At 39.0% G+C, this 20,528-nt stretch overlaps 1 protein-coding gene across 2 annotated transcripts in view; it reads left to right on the top strand.

The window, feature by feature from the left end:
* The first annotated feature begins 5,785 nt into the window (after positions 1 to 5,785).
* Positions 5,786 to 20,528, top strand: part of CFAP20DC (CFAP20 domain containing) — a 254,220-nt gene continuing 239,477 nt past the window's right edge. For both annotated transcript variants that reach the window (XM_089518704.1, XM_089518714.1), the window contains exons 1-3: positions 5,786 to 6,129; positions 16,982 to 17,072; positions 19,201 to 19,290. In XM_089518704.1, coding sequence (XP_089374830.1) covers positions 17,052 to 17,072; positions 19,201 to 19,290 — 111 coding nt within the window. In that variant the 5' untranslated portion in view covers positions 5,786 to 6,129; positions 16,982 to 17,051. The remainder of the gene's footprint in view (positions 6,130 to 16,981; positions 17,073 to 19,200; positions 19,291 to 20,528) is intronic.

Below are 20,528 nucleotides of genomic sequence, written 5' to 3'. Positions count from 1 at the left end.
ATCTATTCACTACATGTATGTAAACAGGCATATATAGTTTAATTGCACTATACACCTGCTTCTGTGGTCTGGTACTCATTCAGTCAGAGGCCTATTGTGGTCTGTGTTTGGTTGTAAGCTTTCTTTCATGTCCAGTTTGTCTAGCATCTGTCATAGGGAAAATATTTTCAAATACTGGTTTTCAAAGCAAGAAATAAACATTTGGCCTTTCCTGGAGTATGGCTTTGTTGCATTTTGGGCAGACAATGCAGTCTTCAGAGGGTCCTAGGGCAGCAAACTGGTCCCCAGACTCTCCCCAGTTGTCCACCCAGTCTACATTGTACAGTATAGAGTGATAAAGTCCACTGTATACAGTGAAAGAAACTTCTATATGGTGGAGTGGTTAGAGTGTTGTGGAATTGTGAGATCCAGGTTCAAGCCCTCACTTCATGGTTACAAAATTCACTGGGTGATCTTAGAAAGGGGGGCATGAAACTCAGTGGATGACCTTCTCTCAGTCTTATCCAGACTTCCATGATTGTTGTAAGGTTAAAGTAGGTTGGATAAGAGCCGTATAGCCTACCTTGAGCGCCCTGGAGGAAAGTTGGGATGTAAAATATAATCAATAAAAAATAACTAGGAAATTTTAAACAACCATAAGTGCATTTAGGATTGGACTGTAGCTTCAGACAGTTCTTTTTATTTTTCCTTTCACTGTATCAATGTTATCTTTGCTATCTTCTTGCTGTTGAACAACATCTGAGAGCAATAGCATACATTTCGAGTTACTGATTCCTCTAGCTGTTTAAAGAATGAGTACCAAGGAAACTTTTATTAACTGTACACTGTAGCTTTATTTAAAACTATGGGAAGCATGATCATATAGCGCTGCGCATCAAACTCAGTAACAATGCAGTCCTGTACGTTTCTTCTCAGAAGAAACTCCAATTGTTTTCTCATAGCTGAACATATATAGAATTTTGGCTTAAGCCACACTCTTGAAAAAGGGCTGAAGCCCTAAATTGGATGGTGAAGAGAGAGTTATGTTTACTTAAGCAATTTTAAATATAGGGGGCCCTCCCCTATATGTGGGATCATATATACATAAGTGGTGGCAATGTAAATATGTAAAAATTTGGGAAATAGTAATATTAGAAATAGAAAATATTATGGATATAAGAATAGATAGAAAACCAAATATAGTTTTGTTATCACTATATAAAGATGTAGAATGGAAAAAAGAAGAAAGAAATCTTGTAACAAATTTGCTTACAGCAGCGAGATTAATTATAGCGAGAAGTTGGAAAACAAAAATAAATGTGGAACTGGAGGACTGATATAAATAAGTCTGGCAAATAGTGATTAATGATAAATTAACATGTAAATTAAAAGTGAAGAAAGGATTATGGAAAAGAAATTATTTTGATGAAATATGGGGAAAATTATTGAAAAAGTATTAAGAAAAGAAGATGGAAAATTAACTTCATGAGATGAATAAAAAATTTGGTTGGAGTATATGGATGAGAATGGCTCCAGGGAAGGGGTGCACTGAGGTGATTTTTACTCTAAAATAAGTAAAGTGTTAAAGCATATATGTGTATGAAGAAAAGTGTATTGTAAAATTTAAAAATATTAATGAAAAATGAAAATATCCTCTTTCAGTAAAGTCATGTTTTAAATCTTTGAGTCTAATTTGATCCCTGCGACCTTTTTCTCTTTGCTTCAAAAAGATTTCTGAGGATATCGCAAAACACTCATATAGCACTGACAATGTTATTAAACCATTTAAAGAAAAAGACCAAACTTAAGCCTACTTTTATTTTTTGACAAAATTGTGGGTTTGATATTGTTTATATAGCAGACAGATATTTTTGACAGAACCTCTTTTGATAATTTTGACAGAACCTCTTTTGGTCTATCAACGTTCAAGGATAAATCCAAATTGTTCCTGTCAATGAACCAAAGAACGTTTAATAGGTTGTACTGTGGTTATTTGTACTATGATCATCGTGTTCTAATTTGATATGGTCATTATTTCAGAGAGTGTTGCTATGGAAGAACATATTTTGGACGATCAATCTGTACTGCTATTATACCTTTTTAGAATTCAGAACTGCAGAGAAAACTCAGGAGGAGTATATGTGCCTGATATATTGAAAGGCTTTGTATTTTCTATTATTTGTACACTTTGGTGCGTTACACTTCCTGACGCCCCTCAACCCTAGTACGGACCGAGTCCGTACAAAATGGTGGCGCGTGTCCACATGGGGGCTGCCATTTTGATGTCGCGGACACATAGCGTCCGGATGTCGCACGGCAGAAGTGACGCCGCAAGTGCGCGACTAGCGCCTCACGGCGCCACTTCCGGGGCCCAGAAAGCAGCGCCATTTCGGCGCTTCTTTCTGTCTGCGCCCGGGAACCACGCGGTTTGGCCGCTGTGATTCCCAGATGCAGCAACCGGTGGCGGCAGCAGACCGCCCATTTAATTCGCCTTTAATACTGCATAATCCCTAGAATTGTTTTCCTTTTAGATGGCATTCTATTGCATTTGCAGGAGTTTGGGACATTGGACCAAAAGTGGTGATGAATAAGATATACTTACAAGTCCTGCTTCCAGCATTTCCATCAACTCAGTTCCTCACCTTTCCTATGCTGAGGGAGAAGATTTAGAGCTGGCTTCTGCTCATATTCACTTGCATGAGAATGAAAGCTTCTGTTGAGACAGAAGTAGTTCCCTTATCTCCTTGGACTGAGGGATCTTTGCCATTTGTCAGCTAATCTACTTTTGTTTTGGGGGTATCATTTTTTAAATCATTTTCTAGCTGCCCATATGGCTAACTCGTGATTGTGGTTAAAACCAGACCAGCAGAAGTAAAAGCAAGCATTTTTAAGTTGTGGAACTGCAAGATATTTATTTGGGATAATAAGCATACTTTAGTAAGATTTGCATATAATTGTGTATGTATCGACCCTCTGCACCAACTGACTCTTTATCCACAGACTTAACCATCCATGGCTTGAAAATAATAATAATAATAATAATAATAATAATAATAATAATATATTCCAAAAAGCAAAGCTCGATTTTGCCATTGTAAATAAAGGACACGATTGTTTTACTGTGCCATTGTATTTGATGGGACTTGAGCATCTATGGATTTTGGCCAACCTGGGAACTGAACATTGGTCTCCAGAGTCATAGGACTTTATCACATGGGGGAAAATCAGGGGTTTAAAAAGGCATTTTCTGGGGACAGTTGCACAATCGCAGCAAAGATTTCACACACATCGCGCTTAGAAGGACTTATCCTGGGAAGAACCAAGAATGCTCTAGAAATAAATCATTCATGGGATTTCCCGTGGATTTCCTGGTTCTTCCCAGGATAAATCCTTTCTAATTGCAATGTCATGTGAAAATCTTCTCCACGATTGTGCGACTGTCCATGGAAAATGCCTTTTTAAACCCCCAATTTTCCTCATGTGATAACTTCCATAGTCCATCACTCAAACCACTACGTCACGCTGCCCCTAACCCCAGCAAATGTGAAGAGCCTACTGTGTTTTCTTATCAATCCTAGAGGAATGGGTAGAAATAATGTAGCTTGACACCACTTTTAAGTGCTGTAGCTGTGGCACAGTGGTTTGAGTGTCAGAGTACAACTCTGGAGACCAGAGTTTGATTCCCGGCTTGGCCATGAAACCCACTTGGTTAGGATAGTTAGTCACTCTGAACCCACTGGCTGACCTTGAGTGAGCCACACTCTCTCAGCCTCAGGGGAAGGAAATGGCAAACCTCCTCTGAACAAGTCTTGCCAAGAAAACCCCACAAGAGGTTTTCCTTAGGGTCACCGTAAGTCAGAAATGACTTGAAAACACAGAACAAGAAGTAGTTCCTATGGAACTCTGGGATTAGTAGTTTTGCAAGTAGTTTCTTTAACCCTTTCTGCCAAAAAAAAAAAAAAAATGCAGGTGCCTCCTTGTTGTTGTGTGCCTTCAAGTGATTTCTGACTTGTGGGGACCCTAAGGCAAACCTCTCATGGGGTTTTCTTGGCAATATTTATTCAGTATAGGTTTGCCCTTGCCTTCCCCGAGGCCGAGAGAGTGTGACTCACTCAAGGTCACCCAATGGGTTCAGAGTGACCAGCTAGCCTAACCACTCAATGGAGGCCAAAGTCACCACAAAATGTAGAGCAACCGAGGAAAAAATGTAGGACATTACCAAATAAAAGATAACAACACTCATATAAATGTTAACACATAGTTTATTGTGAAGTCGAAGGCTTTCATGGCCGGCATCCATAGTTTTTTGTGAGTTTTTCGGGCTATGCGGCCATGTTCTAGCAGAGTTTCTTCCTAACGTTTCGCCAGCATCTGTGGCTGGCATCTTAAGAGAATGTATGGCCACATAGTTTATTGCTTAATCCAAAGGTCATTGCAAAACAAAACACCCAACAAGCTTCCATACAGTTGCAAATAAATGCAATACACTTGTCTCTCCACATTTGCAGCTTTCACTTTTGCAGCATTGATTATTCTTGGGTTTTATTAATATGTTCTCTCTAGGAATCTAGGTCCTCCAGCGTATCTCTATGGCCAACTTTAACCAAAAGTCCCACTGAAGGACCTAGCGATTCCTAGAGAGAACACTCCAATAGGCATTAGTAGCTCCTCCAGTGCAATTCAGTGATCAATATCTGGCAAATAATGTTTGTTTTTGGGGGGTTTTCCATATTCACAGGGGTCCTGTGCCCCTATCCCCAGCAAATGTGGAGGGACAAGTGTATATGTAAATGTTATATAAAGATTATATAGGTAATACAAATTGCATATACATCTAAATGACAATTCATGATGCTCAGTCATGCTCAAAATGGAAGACGTTTTGAAATTTCTCCTAGACAGCAGGTTGAAATGGATGTCAGGACCTGGAAAAGGAAGACCCCTGATTCTTTATATCTAATTCAATTCAATAATTTATTTTGGTCATGTTGTTGTTGTTGTTGTGTGCCTTCAAGTTTCTGATAGGCGAACCTATCATGTGGGTTTTCTTGGTAAGGTTTCTTCAGAGGAGGTTTGCCATTGCTTTCCTCTGAGGCCGAGAGAGTGTGACTTGCCCAAGGTCACCCACTAGATTTCCATGGCTGAGCTGGGAATACAACCCTAATTTCTCAGAGTCATAGCCCAACACTCAAACTGCTGTACCAAACCAGATACAATAATAAGAAACAATATTAGTTTAAATGTGAAGTCGAAGGCTTTCATGGCCGGAATGGCGGAATCCATAGTTTCTTTGTGGGTTTTTCGGGCTATGTGGCCATGTTTTAGAATAGTATTTTGTTTTTGTTCTTTATTGCATTGGGTCCAAATGCTTTGTTGTTGTTGAGATGTGCCATTGGCTTCCCCTGAGGCTGAGAGAGTGTGACTTGCCCAAAATCACCTAGTGGCTTTCCATGGATGAGCAAGGATTTGAACCCTGGCTTCCCAGAGTCAGAGTCCAACACTCAAACCTAACAGACCAGATACAATAATATGAAACAACATTATTTTTATTGTTGTTGTTGAAGTCTGCCATTGCCTCCCTCTGAAGCTGAGAGAGTGTGACTTTGCCTAAGGTTCCCCCAGTCAGTGTGGGGAATCCCCTGAGCCATAGTAGTCCAACAGTCAAAAACCCACCAAACTACACATCCCAGGACCCTGCTGCATGCAGCCAGGGCAGTCAAAGCGGTGTCAAACCGCCTTATGGGCGCAGTGCAGAAGCACCTGGAGCTCCTAGAGGCCCGCCGCCGCTGCTGCTGCCTGGAGTGGCCGCCCACTCAGTAACCAGGGAAACCCAAACACAGTTATGGCGGTCCTTTAGGTTTCTGAGGCGCCATTAACAAAACCATCGCCACCCGCTTCTTTTCCTGCGCTGTGGGCCTAGCTGAGAGGCTGGGAGACATCTCTGAGGCGAGGGAAAGAGGAGAGCGACGACGACGGCGACGACCTCGCCTCCCTGAGTGGCTGCTGCTGCCCCAGGGCCGCCATTTCCCTTGCTCCAGTCTCCTCCTCTTTCTCCCTCTTGGTGGGAGCAGAGAGGCTTTGGGGTCCATAGGAGGGTCCCTGGCCTGCTTCCCTCCCTCCCTCCCTCCCTCTGCCCTCTCAAGTGCCCAGGTAAGGGTCACCATCACTGGCACCACTAAAAAGGATGCAGCCCCCTTCATTGCAGGGAGCTTGCCCTTGTTGTTGTTGTTGTTGTTGTTGTGTGCCTCCCATTTAGGGTTTCCTTGGGCATGTTTCTTCAGAGGAAGGCCTGCTGCCCTGGCCATCCCTCTGAGGCTGAGAGAGTGTGACTTGGCCAAGGTCACCCAGTGGGTTCCTTGGCTGAGTTGGGAACTGAACCCTGATCTCCAGAGTCATAATCCAACATTCAAATCTCTCTCCAGGGATAGGATTCCCCTCCTCTTCTTCTTCTTCTTCTTGTGGGAGCTGTCATCTAATAAAGTAACTTTTTCAACCTCTGCAGTATAACAAATAGATATTTCCCTTTAGCTATTGTGGTTATTACGCTTCTAATTTGAATTCAAAGCTTTATATTGTTGTTGTTGTGTGCCTTCAAGCAGTTCTCGACTTATGGCGCACCCTTGGGGGAACCTATCCCAGAGGTTTTTTGGCATGTTTCTCCAAAGGAGGGTTTGCCATGGCCATCCTCTGAGGCTGAGAGTGAGTGACTCACCCAAGGTCACCCAGTGGGTTTCTATGGCTGAGCTGGGATTCGAACCCTGGCTTCTAGAGGCAGAGTCCAATGCTGGCTGTCATGGTGCCTTACAGACTGAGGTCCAAAACACACTGTAGAAATAAACCAGTTTGAGACTGCTTTAACTGCCCTGGCTCAGGGCTAGCAGATCCTGGGAATTGTAGTTTATTGTGGCCCCAGAGCTTTCTGACAGAGAAGGCGTAATGTCTTACAAAACTACAGTTCCCAGAATTCCCTAGCATTGGGCCAAGGCAGGCGGTCTCTAACTGGATTATTTCTGCAGTGTGTTTTGGACCTATAATAATTTCTTGCACTCTGGCCTCCAGAGATGCAGTAGACCAGCACTCAAACCACTATGCCACGCTGTCTTACCAGAGTGGAAACTGGAGTGGGCTCCTGCACACCTGTAATTGTTGTGTAGTAAAGGAGGGAAATCAGAGCCAGTGTGGCGTAGTGGTTTGAGTGTTGGACTAGGACTATGGAGGCCAGGGTTCAAATCCTCACTGGGCCATGAAACCCATTGGGTAACCTTTGGCAAGTCGCACTCTCTCAGCCTCAGGGGAATGCAAAGGCAAACCCCCTCTGAAGGAACTTGTCAGGAAAACCATATAATTTCTGAAGTGATTTCTGACTTCCCACCCTTATATTCTGAGCCTAAACCCTGGAGAGCCCCTCTGATTTGAATAAACATCCTCCTAAGATAGGTCTATCTAAGATGTCAAGCCTATTTAATCTTTAATATGACTGCAGATGTGGAGGGATCCTCTGCCCTCCCTTCTCAGTTGGTGTCTTCGTGCAGCTACATAACAGTAAAAAACAATGGGGCAGGGATATTAAAATGTCACTTTCAGGCATTGAGCATTGTCTTGTTCTGCATTGTGGCCAGGTGATGTGCTGTAAAGTTGTCATCTTCATTTCTACTGTACTATCTCTGTGACATAAAGTTGCCATTGCATTATTGGATATAAACGCCTGGCATAGGCAGGGTTGGAAGAATGCACAGAATAAAAGTGGAACTGAAACAGTTGAAAACTAGTTTAAAACAGCAGTACTAGATTTTTAGAGCCTAAAGTCCTTCTATTTCTTCAATTGTTACATTTTACTGTTATCAAGGAATAGAATATTAAGGGTCCACATATTCCAGGAAATAGGATTTTTCTCCTGTTACTGAATTGTGAAGTCCAGTCTTAATACTGCAACAATATTATGCTATGTATTGGTTATCCTTCACAGAGTTATACCTGGAGGGGACAGAGGTGTGGCTTTTAATTAGGCTGTGTCTCATTCATTCATTGTGACATGCAGAGTCATTACATACCATATATACTCAACTATAAGTCAACCTCATGTATACATTGAGGGCAGGTTTTGGTGCCCAAATTACAGATTTTGATATGACCTTTGCATAAGCCAAGAGTAAAATGTAGGGACATGGGACAAAGGATGTAAAGGACAAAGGAAAATAAAACGATGCCAAAGAACTTTCAAAATTTCAGCAGGCATAACTTTTGGGTTCACCCTAAAAGCTGGATGGGTGAGGAGGGAAGTACAATTAATTGTGGCTGTGTGATGTGTGAGGAAGGAAACCATGTGCAGGCAGGCCTAAGAAAATGCACGCTTATCAAAAAAGGAGGAAAAGGCAAAGTAAGGAAACTGGTGGCTACGATCCAAAACACACTGCAGAAATCATCCAGGTTGAGACCGCTTTAACTGCCCTGGCTCAATTCTAGGGAATTCTGGGAACTGTTGTTTTGTGAGACATTTAGCCTTTTTAGTCAGGAGGCTGTAGTGCCACAACAAACTACAACTTCCAGGATCCCCTTGCATTGAGCCTGGGCAGTTAAAGCTGTCTCAAGCTGGAGTGTGTTTTGGACCGACATCAGGAGTGTTTATAGCCTTTAACTTTAATATGATAACTTTGCCTGATTTTAACCCAGAAAAGCTGGCAAGCATATGCAGATATCTTACTCTTATCCTTCAAAGCCTGACTGGTGGGCCTTTGAGGTGAAGCACCAAGGAGCTTCCACCACTGTCATTTTCCTGCCCAGGCATTCAAAGAAGGTGATCCCATGGTGGAGAGAGTAAAGGGTGTGTGTGTTTCTTTTAGGTCTTCCCAGGATGGACTAAATAAACTCTTGTCCTTTGCCACTCTAGTGAGAGAAAGAGGTGGTTCCCTTTTTTTGACAAAAGTTAAAGTACAGTACTTACATTGACACTTGGATAAGTCAATCCAGGGTCAATTTTGGGGTTATTTTTTAAATAAAATTTCTACATTTCTACATGAATCTATACAGCACATGGAACATGTTATATTTCATTATTTTGTCTTGAGAAGCATTTACCATTAGAAGAAAAAGGCAACAGTGCATTTCCATTTAGTCTTACCTGAGGTTTTGCCCGTTCTTATCATGTACCTGTATTATTACTGTTAATGTGTGAATAAAACAGTACCTTTTCCTCCATATATTAATGCACACAGAAGTCCATTATGGTCCATTTCTTCTTATATATAGGCTTACTTGTTACATTTGTTTGAAGTATTTGGAGGAAGTTAATAGCGAAGACTAACAAATGGCTTTATTTCCTCCATGAGGATTGGAAGCTGCTGAAGAAGTGCTATAACAATTTGTCCATTAATGTTATGCTTGTACTTTGCATTATGGTGCTACTAAATGAGGGTATTTATGCTTCTAACACTAAGTGAGGGTATTTATAAGGCTCTAAACATAGCTATCTTGTCTCCTCAGTGTAGATTAAAATAGCATGTACCTAGAAGAATAATTCTGTATTTTATTGTGTTAAAATTGGGGCTTTTGGTTGATTAAATAATTCTAGCAGACCAATCAAGTACCTTTTACTATACAATTCAGTCCAGGTAAAGGTTCATGCAAGTAGAGTCTGAAATATTTCAAAATCCCAAACTGTCTATATGGGTTGCTGAGATAGTGATGCCTTCCCTTTCTGATGGTTTAATGCACACAAACTTCATATTATACACAAAATTATTAAAAATATTAGTTATACAACTACCCTCAGGGCATGTGCATAACATGCATACAAAATAAAATGAAATTCAAGTTTAGATGCGAGTCCCAACTCCAAGATATCTCAATATGTATATGCAAATATTCCAAAATCCCCAAAAATTCAAAATCCCAAACACTTCTGGTCCCAAGCATTTTGGATAAGGGAGGCTCAGCCTGTATTGCCATAGCCTCCATATGGATGCCTTTTGTGTCATATTGAAAGTAAATTGCAATTTAAATATATCTCGCTAAATATTGTTGAAATATAGTCAGAAGATATTTTCTCAGCAACAGGTTGTTTTTTTTAATGAGCAAATGCATCCTTAAAGTTGCAGGCTTGCCAATTAAAACTGCCCCATCAATTAACTGAGGAAAGCAAATGTTAATTAAATTGTTTCCCGACCACTCAAATGGTTAACATTTCTGAAGAGTCGGGGGAAGGGGCCTATGATCCAGAAAGAACTGAGAAATTTTTCATTGATGAAACCTGTGTCACCTTGAATTGTTAATGCCTCCTTTTTTTAGCATATTTTTCAAATACATTGGCAGCTTATGACATCTTTATAGGATGCTATAAAGTAGCCATTCTCCCATTTTTCAGCCAAGGATCAGAAATTCTTATTATTTTATTGCCTTAAAAGCATGTACTTTTATACAGTACAGCAGCCCAACTGGGGATACAGAACTGAAGCACTACCTTTAATGACAAATTAACGGAACAGAGTGTTTAAAGCCATGTCCCACTGAAAGACATTTTTATTTTCTGGAATTTAGACCCCCCCCCCAAGCTATGATTCATAGTCAAACTGATCTGTCTGTTAACTTTTTGATTATCACCTCCATAATGCTTCTAACACTAAAAACCAAGCCATAAAATAGCCCCAAAGGATTCCTTATAACTTTCAGCACAAGCCTTGTGTTTAAAAAAGACACTTACTTTTATCCTGACTGCACATATTGGGCATTTCCTCTGCTATTTACTGTTAATGCCTGTTTTCCTAGATTTCTGTGCCAATGAGAATAGTAATTCTGTAAGAGCTCACTTTCTACACACCTTTTTTTACCTATCTTTCATATTTATTTATTTATTTAGCCCTGTGGAGAGTTAAGCTAACATATTAATCAATTAATCTTGTTAATCGATCTAGACTGTTTAAAACTCATTGCAAGAAGGAGGAGCTAGAGATTAATCACAAAGGGTTGTCAAAGAAATATTGAATGTCCAGGTTTTCAAGCACATTTATATATTTTAATATTATGATAAACACCAGTCAGTAGAGGATTTTCATTTGGTAACAGTTATGTCATTTTTAGTTAATAAATCATGTTTAGTTAATAAATAATGTTAATAATTTATAAATATTTATAAATAAATAAATAATGGGTAGTTTAGCATAAATAATGGGTGTTTTAGAATAACCCATTTTGCTAAATGAAATAGTATTAGTATATAACTAAATGAAATTCTTCTACTGTAATTGGTGCTATAATAATATTACATTACCATATATAGAGGGTGAACAGATGTCCTAACTGCAAAGGAGGACAAGACACCAAAAATGTAGGTCTTTCAAGAAAAATGGAGGACATGATTTAAAAAAAAACTCAAAACACTCACAGAAATGTAAGTAAATTCATGCTTCTTAATCATGGCCAAAATGGAGGACATTTTGAAATTCCTCCAGGACAGAAGGTTGAAATGTAGGACATGTACAGGGGAAAGGGGGGCATCTGGTCACCTGGATGTATACTCGACTATAAGTCAACATTGTGTATAAACAGAGCACAATTTTGGGGGCCAGAATTGTGGATTTTGATATGACACTTGCATAAGTCGAGGGTAAAACATGGGGGCATGTAACAAAGGATGTAAAGGATGAAGCAAAGGAAAACAGTGCCAAAGAACTTAGAAAATTACAAAACTCATGCAGGCATAACTGTTTGTGCTCATCCTAAAGGTTGGGTGGATGGGAGAGGAGAGGATGGTCAGTGCCTCTTTTAGGTGCTCCCAGGATGGATTAAGCTCTAGCCTTTTACCAGGGGGTGGCTCATTTTTTGATAAGAGTTAAAATACAGTACTTTGACCCTTGGATAAACTGACCCAGATTTTTGGGGTCACTGTTTTGGCTAAAATTTCTAGACATATTCATGAGCATATACAGTATGTAAACACACTGGTTTTGTGAGACATTTAACCTTCTCTATCAGAGAGCTCTGGTGTCACAATAAACTAAAATTCCCAGGATTCCCTAGCACTGAGCCAGGGCAGTTAAAGTAATAGAGGTCTTTCATATTCATTTCTATTTGATTCTTTTAAACCCCCCCCCCTTTTTTTTTTTAAATTAAGTTTTGGTACATCTGGTTTAGCAAGAAATGGTATAAAATAAAATAGAATAGAAAAAGAAAAAAGATATTAAAGAATTAGATCTTACATTGTTACTATATATATGTTGACGTAATACTTCTAATCTAACAGTTCATAGTTGTCTCCTATCATGAGTAGATAAACGCATTTAACAAACTATGAATCTACTATTGTAATTTAATACCATACATTATATATTTTATTCTACCTGCTCTGATACCACATTTTTTGATCCATTTCCCATTTTTTTTCTCAAATTCTTGGTTTGTTTTCCCTGCGATATACATTGTCAATCTATCCATTATTAACAGTTCATGTACTAATTCGCTTCCATTCTTCAATCGAGGGTACTACCTTTAACTTCTAATTTTTGGCATAAACCATTTGTGCCTCTGAAATCATGTATAAATTCCTTTAACTGTTGGCGCCAAGGGTTTCATTTGAGCTGTTTTACGTTGGATGCGTGTGCTTTGACTGAGTTGTCCTGATTCGGGCAATGGGACAACACAACACAAATATAGTATTTTGAGACGAGTAGTGTTTGTTTATGTGCAGTACAGATGGTTCATAATAAGCACGATTGTTGTCATGGCCACATTTTTATTTATATTGTATAGTCAAATTAGATGTAGATGGGGTGGGGGAAATGTATATGGACCATTTTCCTCCACCATAACCCCCTCTGGGCTACCACCCATACTCCAAAATACTTTCATTTTTCTTTTGAGTCTCTCTCAAAATGATAATAAAAAATAATATTTCACTTCCATTTGCCATTTTGATAAGGAATCTGTTGGGTGGGTTTGGTGGGGGAAGGGGTCAGACTACACAGTTTTCAGGCAAAAATCATTTAAAAAACAATGGCAATCCCTCCCCCATGTATTGGGGCAGTAGTTTGGAATTAGCTTCAAGAGTAGCAAACATGACATCCATTTGCCATATCCATTTGCCATATGTGGGCTGCAGGCCACACTTTCTGCAACCTGATGTAGACAGATAGAACTTTGGAGCATCAAAACAGTGATGATTTATATGAAGATGAGACATGAGACAACAGTTTACCATACATGAAATGTAATAGTCTCTTTCTGGCTAGTGAATTCTGCCTATTGAATGTTTAAAACTAAGTCTGTCATAAAATAATGCATTCCTTAAAAAGTCAAGTTAATTTATTAGGCTTTGCAGGCCATATTGATGTCTTTTTTTTTTCTTGTTTCAGTACCAGAGCAAAATAAAACTTAGGGTCTTTGCAGAGAACTGTAGAACAACAAAATAAGATGCCACTCTGTTAATAAATTTTAAAATATCTCCTTTCCCCAAAAATATTCATTGCAGGTTTGTGATGTGTGCATAGTTGTGTTTTGTGAACTGACAAATAATTTAAATCAGTGCTTCTCAGGGTATCTGGGGAACCAGCCATTATTGTTTTCCAGCATGTCACCAACCATCACTACACATGTACTCATTGGGCACAATTGTTTCTTTCTTTCCTGGAAACTTAAAAAGGAATGGCAGCCAATGGCTCAGGGACCAGCACTGGTCCATGGAGCAACATTTGGAGCACACTGGTTTAGATGGTGGTGATGATGATGATTTATTGTAGTTATACCCTGCTCTTTAGAAATGCTCTCAGAGTGACTTACAAATGACACAAAAGGTGAAGGTAATGGCAGTGGGGAAGGGGGATCAAACCCAGTAATTATCTATTTGATATGTCTGTGGTTCAAATTGGGAAGATGATAAGATGATAAAATTGCTCAGATGATTACAGTGAGCCTCTGTGAATCAGCCCTGAGAAATCTGAGCTCCCAGGTTGCTTAAAATTCATTCAGAAAGATGAGATAACGTTAAATGAAAGCAAATATGTGGTGCCCCTTACCATGAAAAACGTTTGAAATATGCATCTCTGCATATGACTGAAGAGCTTAGAGCTGAGCTGCAAATTAAAAGTTAGTTCTCCATGAATATTTTCATTAGCCTTTCTCTGTACAGACAGAAGCCATTGTAGCTGTCGTTCCCACTACAACTCTGTACCAGCCACAAGGGATTCTTTAGTCCTGTACGTAAGAATTTGTGGTTTCCATAAAGGAAAACTGTTTTGGGCTATTTTTTTTTTGACCAACTACCCAAATACTTGCTCTAATTATTTGTTATGGCTCCAACTTAAACTCCACACTTGCCAAATACCACACTGGGTTTTGCTGTCAATGAGTATGCTGTATTGTAAGCATAGATTTAATGTTGTAACAGGTCCGGTATCATTACTGCAAGCTGCTTTGCCTTTCTTTCGTACAATAAACTAAAGTTAGACCAACTAGAGTATGTGTCAGTTCAGCATTCACAAGCAATGCAAGCACATTTTAGACCTAAATTTATTATGACCAAGCAAAGATATGTCTCTTTAAGATAGCTGTTCCCAACCTGTGCTCTGAGAAGCCCGTACGGCTCTACATCCATTTCCCAGGTGCTCTCTGGCCGTTCCAGGAAAATGAAAGAAAAAAATTGAATGAAATTAAAGGATACAAATATATTCTTAGATATACTCCTAAACACCATTAACTTGTAGGACATAGGGTAGTCCTCTTAGGGGCTCCGCCATAGAAACAAGGGCTCTGCAAATCAAAAAGTTTGGGAACCCATGCTTTAAGATTACTTTATTCCTGATTGAAGGTGGTATGTGGAAAGGTAAGTACTTGGAATATTTACTCAACACAAAATATGGGAGCTATTCTTAAAAAAACAAGTTACCTTCCACCAAGAACCCTTGTGTTACTTTTAGGAAGTTACGTGTGCAAATTGTCCTGTCTTCTTTGGTCTGCAGCCTTTCGTGGCTGCCCAAGAATTAAAGCATTTTGAAATGCCCAGCATATACGTGATGTGAGCAGTTGTGATCACCAAAGAAAGAAATGCCCATAAAAGCTGCTATATTGACTATGAGATATGTTGGATTTTCTTCTTAAATGAGAACAAGATGCCTTATTTTAAATTTAGGGTACTGCTAGACAGTTTCATTTGCAGAACGAAGAAATTTTACATTACTGTTTGAACTTGTGAAGTAACATAATTCATACTGTCAGGTTAGTTAAGAAATTTTAAATAATTGCTAGATAATATATTTGCTTCTTAAACTTAAAAAAAACCCTGGTGTCTACTTTGGGAACAAATGTGGTAGGCTGTACTTCAAAGTTTTGGTAACAGACACTATTAATCAGGAACATAAAATGTGCACTATAGATTATGATCACATAGTGGATGCTTTGAAACATCTCGCTTTTGGAAGCCTGGTTTTTATCTCCCAGATATAAAAGTGAACATTCTTAATTCACCAGCTAAAAAGAAACCTGTTGGAACGTTCTGAGGCATAGTTGAGAGTTATAAAAATTTGCTCATGAAAATAGTTGGATGTTAAAGGAAAAGATTGGTACAAATAAAGAGTAGTGGGGAGCTCTTATTTAAAGGTTACTGACAATACAGTAGAGAAGCTACGTTATAGGCGGGTTTATCCATTCATTACTTGATTTCTCAATGTGAGAACTGTACCTTTGCCAAATAATAGCTGGATATCTAAACTGATTTCATTGAAAAGCATTGATTTTGAAGGGCATATCTGGTGATCCTTACTAGATTTATGATGATACGTTTATGCATGCAGCTTATCAGTTATCACAGAGTTATTATGTGATGAACATAGTTTTGTGAATCAGGACTGAGCTGTAGCCTTTCATAAACAGCCTGTATTCTAGTGCTACAAGCTTACAGTATTCTTTACTAGTGCTTATTAAATGAATCTGTAGTTTAGACCAATGCATTTTGGAGAACCATGCACATATTTAAAGGGCTGATTTCCTCTGTTGCCTGCTACACTATTCCCAAGAGAGAGAGAAATGTATCTTGAGTATCAAAATAGAATAGCAAGCAGTGGCAAAAACTCCTTTGAAGATGGGAGAGGTTAGCAGTCTTCTCCTTACTCCAGGACTATTTGTAAAGCAAAAAAGATGCTTCCAGCATAACAATGAAGTACCGTACTTTTTATTTCCATCAAGGTTCATGAGGATTGGACTGCAATGGAAATTTGTGTAGCCTTTCATGATGCTACTAGTATCATCTCCAGTTTGAAAATAATTGGGGGAGTTGGAGTGAGTGTATTAGGTGCTTCTTTCCCTTATGGATGGGGTAGCAGACCAAGGAGGATAAGGTGTATACAGATAGAATGGAGGCTGGAACCAGACAGACACACACCGCACTCATATTCTCATGACACTCATTAAACAACTTCAGTTTCTGTAAACTGATTTTCTTTTCTCCACAATCATCTTATTTTTCTGGTTGTTCCTTGAAATTAACTTTTATGCAGATATTAATGTTTAAGTTCAAGTATGCAGTCTGGATCTTGTACAGTGACTCTTTGGTATCCGCTGAGGTTTGGTTCCGGGACCCGCTGTGGATACCAAAATCCTATTATATACAATGGCATAGTAAAATAGTGTCCCTTATATAAAATGAACTCAAGGTTTGCTTTTGGGGATTTTAGGGGAGAAACATTTTCAAGCCATGGATGGTTGAATCTGTGGATAAAGAATCTGTGGATATGGTGGGCTAATTGTATAATGAGCCTTCAATTAATTATTTCCTTGAATCACTATCAGGATCGATTGATGTTTCAAACTGAAGATTTGCCTGGGACAATTGAATTGAATTCAAGTGAATTTCATTTATTAATTGGCACAGCCACAATGAGGAAAATGCTTTGCCTGCTTTTGGTATTATTGAAGAGTACTAGTACTGACTAATACTTGAAACAAGCTCTGGCTTGCTTTTTAGTTAAGCTTTCTGTGAAAATTCATGTAATGATATTTTGTTTTCCTTTCCTTTCCATAGAGACATTCAGCACCACGATACTGGTGACTAGTCAGCTGAAATCATTTTTCTCACCAAAACTTGTAACAGTATGTTCCAAAATGAATATCAGGTAAAAATGCTTCTAACTCTTTTTGATGTACATGTTTTCTATAAACTTGAAAAATAAATAGAACAAAATATTAGAAATATAATCTGTAAGCAACTATTAGTTGAAAAACATGTACATTGATTTGTAAACATTCCCTATGCCTGTGAGGTTTTTTTTAAAAGTGTAGGAATACATAGGCCTGTTAAAGACAGCCAAAATAAAGCTGCTTCGAGTCACAGTGGAGGTATGGTGTTTCAATGATGCATGCGTCCTAAGAGTCTAGAAGCCACACCAAAGCCACACTCCAGTCCTTAGGGCTGGAGCGTGGCTTTGGTGCGACTTCTGGACTCTTAGGACATATGCATCATTGAAACACCATACCGCCACTGTGACTCGAAGCAGCTTTATTTGGGCTGTCTGTAACAGGACATAGTTTCCTTTTCTGTTGCATAACATTCTGAGTCTTCTCTGAGGGCTTGACCAGGAATTCATTAATTTTGGCAGGCCTTGATAGCCATTCATCCCTGAGCTTTCTCCTTCAGAGTCCCCTAGCAAGTTCACAAAATGAGAGAACATGTTAAATGATGTGTTAGTATGGATAAGCACTTATCAGAAAGTAATTCATCGCTGGCAACAGCATCTAGGTTTGGCATTGCATTCTATTTGTGAGTGGGTCCTATTATTATTATTATTATTATTATTGTATATTGTTAAACTTTAAATCATTGTATACATAAATTTTATATTGTGCATATAGTCATTTCTTTCGCCAATCTCTGAAGGATCAAATGTGCAAATCTACAGTGCTATATAAATAAAGAATAATAATAATAATATACTTTGGTTTTCTTTGTATGGGGTAGTACTTCAACTAATAATTACTCTCATTTTTATTGAGCCATGTCACAAGTTTTGCCTGCAAACTGGATCTTGTGCTAAAGTACATTGGGCATTTTGGTTTAATGTGCTAGAGCATGCTGCCAAAGTGGTCACACTATAAATGGCTAAAACCACAAATGGTGATTGTTATTTTTTGTGTTTGTGTTATTATTATCCTGCCTTTTCCCTGGTCTTTGGCATCAAGTTCACTTAGAAAATAGGTTTGCTTAATGCAACATAGAAATATCAGCTTGTTCAAAATGCTGTAGGTAGAGTAATAGCTGAGACTTGGCTTATAGAATGGCTAGTAATATTCCTGCTTTATTCATTCCCAATTTTTTTCATGACCCAGTTCAGTTTTGTTGATTTTTCTGTTCTCATTCATTGACATGTTAATTGTTTGAAAAATAAATATTCACATTTTCTTAAGAAAAAAATTATAGGCGCCGAAATATTAGTATTGAATACTATCAGAAATTAAAAATGAATAAAATTATAGAACAAATTCCTGCAGCAGTCACCCCCCCCCAAAAAAAAAAAAAACCTATAGTAACACCAAAGATTACAAGCCATCCCCGAAACTTCCTGAAGAACCAAGAGCTTCATTGTATAACAAAAAGTTAGTAATTATGGTGTCATGCAAGCTTTTTGGGTGTGTGTTATGACCAAAAGCATTCTGCTTCCCCCTAACACAACTCAGATGACAGAAGAGAAAGGAACAGAACTACATAAGAGAGTATGTATGGTAGCATATGATTCTTAATATTTCTGCCCATTTATGGCTTTAACATTAGGAATAAGGCCCCTTGAAGAGGTTCTCTGAACAAATAGGTGAGCAGTGAAAATAATACAGTTCCAGAGTAATATGCTCTGTTCATCCAACTGCACTCAGAATTGTGGCAATGGCATCTTGAATTAATTAAAGTTTCTGGACACATTTCTAAGACAATTCTGAGAGAAAGATTTCTGGAAACTTCAAGGATGTACTTTTCAAGGATGTAACGTACAGTACATTATAGTAGGCTTACCATAGAAGTTACTAAAATATGAGTAGCCATGGCCAAATCCATCTTGTTCAGGAAGGGTGTGCCACCAAAAAGTAATAAAAACATTCCTGGTTAACTGTTACCCCTTGAATTACCAATGTTTCAATTAAAGCTTAGTCGTGATGCTGAGAATGAATTTTGAATGGATACACATGGAACACAGGTATTATAATTAAATAGTCACTGTATGAGAGTTGGACAGATTATTTTTTGTTTCATTTCAGGGTGGCCCATTTGTTGAAATCTTCAGTGCTCAAGGCAAGAATCCTGGAAACAAGTGGAAAGTTTTTGGCAGTCCATCTGTAATTGGGAAAGTATGTTTTATAGTGAAATGCTGAGACCTTGGAATATAAACCATGAAAAATGTACATGAAGCTTAAAATTAGAATATAATTAGGGCTTTGACCTGACTGTGGAAAAGTTGTCACTTAGACTTCTTTTACCATGACAGAATAAATGACCACAGGAGTTAGCACTTCATGCCTACTTAAAAACGAGATTTGTTACAGTTATAGTTTCATACCTCAAATATTTGAATAGAAGGAAGATTAGAATAGCATTACTTTTCTGTTACTGCTGGATCAAGCATATGGCCACTGGATCCCAAATTGCTAATGCTATTGTATTATGTGTACTGTATAGTATGTTCATACATGTATTTTTTAAAAGGACAGCTAAATCATTTGTTATGCTTTTGGGCATCTGCTAGTACAGTTGAATTTTCTTCAACCTCTCCTCCTTTCTGCAGCCCTCCATGCCACCTAATACCCTGCTCTGGAGGACAGGTATCAAGGGAGTGTGACTGTGAAGTACCCAGAATTCATTCTGCTGAATGAAACAATTTCATCAGTAGGACAATAGTTACATCAGCAGAATGATGCTTCCCTATGTTACCTTCTAAACCAGTGGTTTCCAACCTTTCTAATGCTGTGACCCTTTAATACAGTTCCTCATGTTGTGGTGACCCCCAACCATAAAATTAATTTTGTTGCTACTTCATAACTTTAATTTTGCTACTGTTATGAATCGTATTTTCATTGTTACAAATTGAACATAAGTAAAGCATAGCGATTCATCACAAAAACAGCCTCAGAGGATGGCAATGGCCAGCTACCTCTGAAGAAACCTGTCCAGAAAGCCCCAGGATAGATAGGTTTGCCTTGAGCCTTGGGCAATGAGCCACACTCTCTCAGCCTCAGAGGATGGCAATGGCCAGCTGCCTCTGAAGAAACCTGTCCAGAAAGCCCCAGGATAGATAGGTTTGCCTTGAGCCTTGGGCAATGAGCCACACTCTCTCAGCCTCAGAGGATGGCAATGGCCAGCTGCCTCTGAAGAAACCTGTCCAGAAAGCCCCAGGATAGAGGGGCAGAGGGGTAGTGGTTCAAAGTGAAACTGGAACTCTTTGGTTGTGCTGTCTCTCTTCCTTTTTGCAGAGCTCTGTGTTCCCAAGAGAGGAAGGAAAGGGGACGCTGAGGGCAGTTGCTAAGCAACTGAGGGACCTGGAGGTGGCTGCTGCTTTAATGAGCTCAGCTTGGAGGCCCTTTGTTTGGGA

Source organism: Sceloporus occidentalis, unplaced genomic scaffold (assembly GCF_023333645.1).
Source record: "Sceloporus occidentalis isolate IW3139 unplaced genomic scaffold, rSceOcc1.0.p SCAF_1, whole genome shotgun sequence".
NCBI classification, from domain to species: domain Eukaryota; kingdom Metazoa; phylum Chordata; class Lepidosauria; order Squamata; family Phrynosomatidae; genus Sceloporus; species Sceloporus occidentalis.
This window is presented reverse-complemented; position numbering and strand designations above follow the sequence as displayed.